The sequence below is a fragment of the Falco cherrug genome, chromosome Z (genome assembly GCF_023634085.1).
Source record: "Falco cherrug isolate bFalChe1 chromosome Z, bFalChe1.pri, whole genome shotgun sequence".
NCBI lineage: Eukaryota > Metazoa > Chordata > Aves > Falconiformes > Falconidae > Falco > Falco cherrug.
Genome location: NC_073720.1, coordinates 125,402 through 134,928, shown reverse-complemented (window position 1 = coordinate 134,928; position 9,527 = coordinate 125,402). Strand labels below are relative to the sequence as shown.

General features: G+C 42.1%; 1 protein-coding gene across 7 annotated transcripts; it reads left to right on the top strand.

Moving 5' to 3' along the window:
* The first annotated feature begins 433 nt into the window (after positions 1 to 433).
* Positions 434 to 8,770, top strand: SEC11C (SEC11 homolog C, signal peptidase complex subunit). 7 transcript variants are annotated; one of them, XM_055699016.1, is made up of 6 exons: positions 1,768 to 2,217; positions 3,896 to 4,005; positions 5,123 to 5,272; positions 7,430 to 7,549; positions 8,082 to 8,139; positions 8,558 to 8,770. In XM_055699016.1, exons 1-6 carry the CDS (start codon positions 1,783 to 1,785, stop codon positions 8,609 to 8,611), a joined length of 927 nt encoding a protein of 308 aa, XP_055554991.1. In that variant the 5' UTR covers positions 1,768 to 1,782; the 3' UTR covers positions 8,612 to 8,770. The 7 variants fall into 7 exon arrangements, with proteins under 7 accessions (XP_055554995.1, XP_055554993.1, XP_055554991.1 ...); XM_055699019.1 differs by lacking the exon at positions 1,768 to 2,217 and adding an exon at positions 2,283 to 2,512; XM_055699021.1 differs by lacking the exon at positions 1,768 to 2,217 and adding an exon at positions 2,955 to 3,020.
* Positions 8,771 to 9,527: the final 757 nt, after the last annotated feature.

The following is a 9,527-nucleotide window of genomic DNA, read 5'->3' as shown; positions in this document are numbered from 1 at the left end:
AGTCACCCCAAAGAGATTGTGATTTGTTAGTCTCCCTTATAGTGCCTGTACTTTCTGATCATTTTGTCCCAATCACCATTTTAATCTTTGTCATTTTTTAAAGAAAATGGTAAGCAGATTTATCCACAAAAGAGAAAACTTCTGTTTGGTTTTTTTATTCTAAGTAACACTGTATGAAAAAATCTAGTCCAGGGCAATTGCAGAAAGCCTTTTGCTGGGCAAGAATCTATCAAACATTTCAGTGGTCAGATCCCACTCTTAAAGAATAGATAACTTTGTTCACCACCTTTTTAATTAAAATCTTAATTACACAAAGAAAATTCAGAAATCTTCTAGCCACCTTTGAGTTTGCTCTTGTGTATTTTCCTTCTCCACTTAGTAATTACTTCTGAATATTACATCTACTCAAAGAAGGATAATGGCAAGTCATATCATGTATTTTGTTGTGGCTCCAGGGACATGCATCATCCATGTTGTGTGGTAATGCTGAGGTTCCTAGTTTGAAAGGACAGCTGACTCAGGCTAAGCAGATGAGGCAGCCAGGTAATGCTATCTACAGAACCATCAGGACAAGTGCGCTTTGGCTGCAGCATGCTGCCAAAGTTTGGGCAGACGAAAATCACCTGGGTGACATAGGACTGTTGGGTGCAGCTGCTATGATCCACTGCTGCCAAGGGCTCTTGCTGACCACTGTCCCCATGACCCACAACCAGTGCCTTGTCCAGGCTGCTTTTGAGTATCTCCAAGGAGACTCCACAAACTCCTCAGGAACCTGTTCCAGTGTTTGACCACCCCTACAGTAAGAAAGGTTTTCCTTATGTTTAAATGGAATTTGCTGTGTTTCAGTTTGTGCCTATTGCCTCCCACCTCGTCACTGGGTACCAGCAAGAAGAGTTTGGCTCTTTGTTTACTCTGTCCCATCAGGTATCTGTATACACTGCTAAGATCCCGCTGGAGCCTGAGGATGAACAACCTCAGCCCTCTCAGCCTCTCCTCTTCAGATTTCCTCATATAATCTATAATGGGCACCCTGGGGACATGGTTTAACACAGAACATCAACTTCAGTATCATTTTATCTTTTGAGTATTTAAAGGATATCATAGAAAACTAACCTTAAATCATGTAAACTTAGAGGAACTCCTGTGTAGTAAGTAAATGAATACTGGTGTCACTGAAAGAATAATCAGGTGAGATGATCTTATCGAGGTAATGCCTAGCTAGCATCCTTGGAGCTTTTTTCCAGTGTCCATTTGCTGTTTCTGTCCACGATGCCATTACACATTCCTCTGTGATCTAATGCCAGTTCTGCCATTGTTAGTCACTCTTTTCCAAGCATTTGCTAACAGAAAGTCTGGAGCAATTACTGGCAAACTGAGTAAACAACTTTCCAATGCTCCTTCAGACAAACTATTTGCTTCCATTTACCTTGGCAGCACTTCCTTGCATTCTTCTTCCACTGTCATTCCCAGTCTTCATGAGCTAATTCTGAACTTGGTGAAAACCTCACTTAGTTTGGTTTACGTAATTCCCAGGGAATCACGAAGCTCTGTGCAATGACCCGCACTGATGTGGTGGGTTGCTGCTTCAGGCTTAGGCCATCACTGAAATGCAGAACTGGAAGAGCCTTCCAGAATTGCCTGGTCAGCCCTTCTGCATGGGAAGCGGTTAACTCCCACAGACATCGGTCTGTCTGTGGCAAGGAACTGCCTTTGGGAGATCATGCAGTTTAACAACGCCTCCTCTCCGCGATCCCCATCTTTTTAATCTGCAAATACTTTTACATGGATTCGTTGACAATCCAGTTCAGTGTGGAGTCACACAGTTTTGACGACTGCGACGCCTCTCGCGGCCAGCGAGGCGGGCCACTGTCCCCTGTTCCCGGGGCCTCCTACGCGGCCGGGCGCTCCGCACCGCCCCGTCCGCTCCCTTCGGCCACCGCCTCAGCGCGCGCCGCCTGCCCGCCAATGGACTGTGCACACGCAGCGCAGCCGCGCGGAGCGCCCCGGCAGCCGGCAGGTGCGGGAGGCTACCGCCGCCGCGGGCCGTTGCCGCCGCCCGGCTGCGCCACAGAGGCGTTCGGCTCCTTCCGCCGCCTCACCCCCGCCAGGCCTCACCGTCCGCCGAGAGGTCCCTCGGGCCGCGAACCGCCAGGCACCCCGGGGCCGGAGGCCGGAGGCCGGGGACGGGGGGCCTCGGCGCCAGGGGCCGCCGCCGCGGTGCGTGTCGGGAAGCGTAGTTCCGGTGGCGGCCGCGGCCGCGGTCGGGGCGGGGGCGGAGGGAGACTACGACTTCCGGGGGGCCGAGCGCGCGCCCGCGCCGCCTTGGCCCGCGCCGCCCGTAACTGCGGCCAGCGGCCCCGCCGGGCTCCGGGCTGCCAGCGCCTGTCAGCGCGCCCCTGCGGAGGAGGGCCCGGGAGGGCGCCGCTAGCGTCCCGCCGCCGGCCGGGAGCGGCCCCGCCGGGGCCCCGCCATGGACCTCTTCGGGGACCTCCGGCGCATGAACAAGCGGCAGGTACCGGCCGGGCTGCGCCGGGCCCGGGGCGAGGGCCGGGCCGGGCCGTGGAGGCCGCTCGGCGGTGCCAGGGGTCGGGGTCGGCGCAGGCTGGGGCGGGCCGGGGCCGTGCGGCCCGGCGGGGTGGCTGTCCGCGGCCGTTCCGCTAGTGCCGACGGGAGGCCCGTGGGGCCGGGCCGCGGCCGGGCTCCCGTCTGGACCTGCCCTGCGCCCCGCGGCGGGGTCCCGGTGTTTGGCGGCAGCCACCGGGGCCGGGGGGCTGCGGCTGGCCGGGGGGGGGCTTCCAGGCCTTGGGCTTGCAGCTGAGAAATTGCATTTTCACGTTCCTGTCAGTACTCGGCTTCATTTTGGAGAGACGGCATGTGGAAGCGCATGGGTGTGTTTGAACTGCCGGAGTTCCAGATGGGTGGCTTTGTTTTATCTTTACTGTGTGATTAAGCAGGTACCTCCCTGGAAGGATCAATGTGACAAATCCACCTTCTGACTTTTAGGCTGTGAAAGCTACGTGGTTTGTTTTTCTTTAGTATCTCTCAATCATTTTAAAAACCAGCAATTTCAGAGCAGATTTTGAAGCTTGACCAATGCTAAGTTAAGGGGGTCACATATGTGAAAATCCCAGCATGTGTGTTTTCAAACTAGGACAATGGTCTGGGAATTTCTGGTTCCATATTTTACATCAGCAAGCCGCATGGTAAGTGGGGACAGACAGGGTCGTTTCCTGCTGGTATCTTCATGTGTTACCAAAAAGGAAAAAAAAAAAAAGGGAAGTAGTGTGGAGAAAGTGTAACCACTGCTGTAATGCCTGTCAAAGCGGTAGAATTTGGGACAGGTGGAAAATCTTTTATTGAGTTGATGACGTAAGAAATTTCTGTCTGACAATAGCAGGGAATGATCCCTTGTCATCTCTCTTCTGCTCCCACACCTTTTCTTTTTAACAAAAATAACTCTTCACACTACAAAGGCAGCAATTACTGATTTTACAGTATTTCTTACGTGTGTTTTGAATACTTAAGAGCTTGGGTAGGAGTCAGGGATGTATGATCAAAATAGATTTGATCATTTGCCTTTTAGCTTCCTGTATTTTATAAGTCTTTGCTAGTGAGTTCACCAGCTCCTAGCACTAACAAATGGGAATGGGAATATTGCACAGGCAGAATAAGCCAAGATTGAGGTGCACAATGGTTTAAATCTTTATGCTGCAGTACAGTTGGATTGCCAATACTGCAATCTGTTCCATGAGGCTTCTTTTGGAATGTGATTTTAGCATAAAAGTCCACGTGCCTGTATTGTGATTCACTGGTGCTTATGGGTTGAAATTCTATATTGTGCTTCTAAATACAACACAGTAACTTTTAAAAAACTCTTTTTTCTTGTTCCATATAGCTGTATTACCAAGTCTTAAATTTTGCTATGATAGTGTCTTCTGCCCTTATGATATGGAAAGGTCTGATCGTCATTACTGGAAGCGAAAGCCCTATTGTTGTGGTGCTCAGGTAAGTCAACGTAAAGGCCTTTTTGTCAAAGTCTGAATATTGTTTGTTCTTTGTCTCTTGCCCTTCCCTCTTGGATAGATTTAGAGTTTGAAATCTCACCTACTTAAAGAAGTACTCAAACAGTTATTTTTCTTCTAACTCTGTTTTTGGACACTTAGCAAAGGCTGCTTTTGTAATTGCAGTCTAGTTGTCATTGAAGTTTGCAGAAGTGGTAGGCATGTGAAACCTTTGAAAACCTAGGCTCGTTCACTTATTTGGTAGATAAACTAGTCAAGGCTACATATATATATATTGCTACCTAGGGATAGTAATCCCTGGATAGGTGTTAGGATTCCAAAAAATTAATACTGTTTTAATAGAAATACATGTAATCCTATGAAGCTTCTGTTGTCTTCTGAAGAAAATGCATAAATGTGTTGCACTTCTTGAAGCCATTGAACACTTTATGGTCTATTTGTTAATTTATTTGGGTTTTTTTACCATGTGTATATTTATTTTAAAATTATATTACAGTAAAACTTTTGTGAGCTTGACATGGAGTTAAACGCATGTTCATGGAAGATTCAGCCTTACAGAAATTGAACGTGTGTCAGCAAAGAATGCAGTAAATAACAGTATTTTAATAGGAATTGCCTGTTCATGTTATTAGTTATGATACTAATAGTAAAGATACTATGTCTGGCTTTGAAAGAAGGCATGAATTTTCTCATCATTAATGGTAATCACTGATGTAAGCATAACTCTTGCTCATGTTGATTAAACTTTCCACATACTTTGTGTTGTACTGGAAAACATTTTTTGGCTTTTCACTAATAGATAGTTAACCAGAGTGGCTCATTTTGTTCCTTCTTCATAGCTACAATACTGTTACTTTCCTATGCAGCTTATCTCTTTCTTTCACTGAGGCAGTAAGGAGGTCTTCTACAGGTTGGTTCAGCCTGGGCCTTACTGAGGTTTGCGTTGTGTTAAACGCCTGTGTAGTGTTACTGAATTCGTGAAGCTACAGATTTCCGTTAAAACTGTGAGTTTATCTGCAAGAATGAAATGTTCTTTGTTTTCATGGCTCTTCTTTCATTTACCATAATGTTAATAAACACTCTTTTCTTTCTGTTTGTAGTGGCAGCATGGAACCAGCATTTCACAGGGGAGACCTGTTGTTCTTAACAAATTTCCATGATGACCCAATCAGAGCTGGTGAAATAGTTGTTTTTAAAGTTGAAGGCAGAGACATTCCAATAGTTCACAGAGTAATCAAAGTACACGAAAAGTAATGCAGCTTGGTGTTTTCCTTGTTTCTAAATATAGTTTCCTTCACCATGTATTTCAATTACATTTTAATTTGGTAGTATTTTATGAAAAAGGCTAGTGAGGATATGCTGTGAGATAAAATCATCTCTAGGATGTGATCCACTTTTGTCCCCAGTTCAGTGAGGGACAGGAGTCAGGGTCTCACAGAAGTAGTTCAGGTTCGAAGTAGGTAGACCTATGCCAAAGAGGAGTCCAATAATGCAAACTGTACATGTTATTTTTGCAAAGTACTAGCAGTATGTATGGGAGTAGAGTCCACTTCTGTACTGACTGTTCCAGAATTGGGATTTTGGTTATGAGAAATAACTACTTCTACAAGCAGATCTCTGAAAGAAGGTGAAGATTCAGAATCAGAGCTGTAGATGAAGTCTGACAAGTATGTGATCTTTGTTAATTGAATTTTTCCAGAAACAAGATTTGACTCGCAATGAGAGAAGAGATTCTTACTCTTTTTGTGTCTAGTAGTCACAATACCAACAAAAATTCATGCTGAAAAGCAACAGGTAGATTACTTGGGTTTACTGTTATTGCATATGACTGATATGATAAACAGTTCCTTCTCAAACAAGAGAGGCAACAGTGAAAAGCTAACCTGGAGGTGGCAAGCATTGACATACTTTCTCCTCAGAAGTCCTGGCCGTGAACTGAAGGGGTTTTTTTTTCAGTAATACCTGTTCTTCAGTGGTTTTTTTGAAACAAATATGCATATCTAAGAATTACCTCTTTTTTTTTTTTTTTTTTTCCCCTCTAATACCTAATTTGTCTTCATAACAACTCCTTGTTTCTTGGTATCATTACTTCCAATTAGCAGCTTCTTGAGCAAAATCATTCTGAAGGCTGTAAACTTAATGACTTTATTTAAATGGGAGTGTTGAACCTCTTGCATTCATCAGCTGCACATAATGCCTAATGCTTGAAAGGGAGCAGAACACAGCAGGTTTTCTAATGGATGTTCAAAACACAGTGTAAGACATCTTGTTCGTTTGAAACAGTAGGGAAAGGTTATGATTTGGGCATGTTCAGGGTTTTAAAGCTCTGTTCCTACCAAAAGGACTGAGCCTCCTCAATGATCGGAAAAGGTCAGGACATCAGCTCTGGCTCCAAGGGAGCAGCCTAGCTCCCCAAGCTCTGCAAGCATTCTTCTGTGGTGGGGAGACTGCTGTCTACAGCAGTGTTTCTCTCACCTGGGTTTCTCCATGCAGTCCCCTAAAAACCCCACATAAAGTTTTGTCCGCATTATATTATTTAAAGACTGGTTATGTGTGGTTTTTTTATTTGCCACAATAATAAAAACCAAACATAAGGGAAGTTTTGCCTGGAACTCACTATGTTGTTTAACAATTAATGGGTAAGCTAAAACTGTATTGCAGTGTTAGTGACAAAATACTGAATTTGATGCAGATTTGCAGCTACTTTAGAGGGTCTTCAATATTTATTTCTATAAAAAGAAGGACAAAGCTTGATTTGGGTGTAAATATCATTACTAAAAGTTAAAGAAGTATATAGAACTTAGAGGAAAATTGCCTAAAGCATGTAGTATTATACTGCTTTCTGTCCTAAGGGAAGATTATTTTTTTTTAGGGTAATCTACCTCATCTGAAATTCGTGATTTAAATTCAGTTAAATTCATTTTCTAATGTGTGGTGACTTCACAGGGTCTTATTCCACAATTCGGGGGCATGTGACGAAACAAAAAGAGGATAAGTAGAGCAGTATTCAGTATTTCAGAGTTAAATTTCTATTCTGTTGAAAATGCAGAGGGTAGAGTGGTGGGGGTTTTTTCCCCAGATAAGCACATACTGCTTTTGTTGAGGATGTTTAGTGCCTGCTTTGGATGGACAATGTCCCTTTCTTGTCCATTGTGTAATTGCTTGCATCAAATTACAATCTAGGAGTGTTTTAAAAAACACTCATTGTTAAAATCTATTGACTCTGTCAGTAAAATCTGTAACGTTAATGATTTAATGGTGTCTGTTAATTAAGCAGGATAAGCAGGACTGGAAGCAAACATTGTTATCTAATCTTGTAGCACTTTTCATCTTCATTGTGCTTTGTAGATGTTAATTGAAGTTTTTAAATTAAGTGGTATTTAGTTTATCACCTCATTGCCTTCTAGAGAAAATGGGAACATCAAATTTCTGACTAAAGGTGATAACAATGAAGTTGATGATAGAGGCTTGTACAAAGAAGGACAGAATTGGTTAGAGAAGAAAGATGTTGTTGGAAGAGCAAGAGGGTAAGTGATGCAGAATATCTGTGTTCTTTGTAATTAAACAGAAAATGTATAACTTAAATCAGTTTGCTGTTGGTACAGGCTAGGTCTGGTGTGGTATTTTTTAAATTTCTTAAATAGAGTGGTAATTAAAAGAACGTCACCTGGAAAAGTTGCTTTCTGTAGTCAGCTGTAATGTGGAGAGTGGAATTATTTTTCTTAAAAAATGGCACATTTAACATATCATTCACCAGTAAATACAGAAGTAACTAGAAATTACTAGAAAATTATTTCCACATTTCACAGGAACTTTATGCAGGGTTTGACTTTTGACTTTGTCCCCTTCCCCACTTGAAATGAAATCTGTTAAGATTTTCTCAAGTAAGTTGCTTAGATTTTTATCTGAGGAAGAAAAGAATAATCCCATTCAGATATACTTTAGTGACAGGCATAAATGAATGGTTTACGTTAAAATATTTAAGATTGAGTAACATTGAAACATTTCCATGTAATATTTGAGGGTTAACTTTACATTAATCTGTTTTGTCAATTTTAGATTTTTGCCTTATGTTGGTATGGTAACTATAATAATGAATGACTATCCAAAATTTAAGGTATGTATACAGACATTTTAAATGCTTGACTTTAAAACTATAAAATAGCAAGTAAAGATAGTAAGCGTCTTGCAAATGAAAATACATGTTAATAAATTTGTTTCTGTGGTTTGTTAGCTAACATAAAGTGATTTGTGTTTTCTTGCTTATTTTAGCTGGTCTGTTATCCAGTAGAACTTAGCATTTGTAATAATTGGAAAACATTTAATTTATAGGAATTTCATAAGTATACAGTTTGTGATGCCTATTTATGATTAATATGATCAAGTTAAAATATTCCTGTAATTGTATAGGAACACAACTCTAATTGTGTACTCATCTAGAAGGTGTAATGTTGGAGAGAGCATACTTTGAACAATTTGTAATTTGAGAGCTGCTGTAAAGGGAAATTATAATCAGTCTTTATTTTCTTTTGCAGTACGCTCTTCTGGCAGTAATGGGAGCATATGTACTGCTGAAACGTGAATCCTAAAAAAAAAAAAAAAAATAATTTTTCCGAGAGAATAGTACAAAGTTAAATATACGGGAGGGAAAAAACGTAATATATTTCAGATGTTTTCATTTCTGTACACAGTTATAAAACCGAACAAGCTTTTGTCTGTCTAAATAAACTGCACAACTAATGACTGAAGCTTTTGGCTGTTACTTAATTGTGAAGTGTCATATTTTCTATTCTATCTTAGATCCATGCTGCTTTCAGTTAGCCTTTTGCTTGCATGGAAGATGCTGACTGTCACGTGCTAAAGCAGCTTATGGCACTCCTTGATATGCTGTGTTGTTTTTCTTAAGTGGTACTGCGTCTGAACCCACTCCTTCTCTCCTGTTTGTTTATATTTTTTTTCTTGATCATCTCTGTCAGCACCCTCCCTTTTCGTGACCATATGAACTGGTTTTGTCAGTACTTCTAAGGACACAGCATATGGATTGGAACAGGTAGTGAGTTGTAAGAGTTTAGTCAGACTTCCATCTAAAGAATGTTGTCTAGATACGGCTGACAAAAATAGGCAAGAAAGGGTCTTCCATTCTGATTTAAGAATGAAGAAATGGAACTTGGGGCTTTTTCCCTGAATTTGTGTTTTGCCAATTGACAGGGTCAATGGATAGCACACAGACACCAATACAGAAAATAAGCTTGATTTACTGTTTGTTTCAAATAAATACAGAAAATAAAGCAATATGCACATACCATACAATTAGCCTATGATACCCTGATTCAAGCAGTAGACCAGATAAGTAAGGCGATGCACCTAATCATTACTACTCCAGGTTAGCTATGGTGATTAAGAAAGATTGATATTCCAGTTGTCCTAATACATCACCATCCTCCAGATGCGCAGGTGCTGGGGAGCACCTCTTACGGCAAGGTTTTGGAGAGCCTCTCCCGGCAA

Bases quoted from the DNA above. Each gene is read 5' to 3' on its own strand.
- SEC11C (XM_055699016.1), top strand. From the start codon at position 1,783: ATGGATTCGTTGACAATCCAGTTCAGTGTGGAGTCACACAGTTTTGAC. The intron at 2,218-3,895 runs GTGCGTGTCGGG...TGTTCCATATAG, and splicing joins CGCCAGGGGCCGCCGCCGCG to CTGTATTACCAAGTCTTAAA. The intron at 5,273-7,429 runs GTAATGCAGCTT...ATTGCCTTCTAG, and splicing joins GTAATCAAAGTACACGAAAA to AGAAAATGGGAACATCAAAT.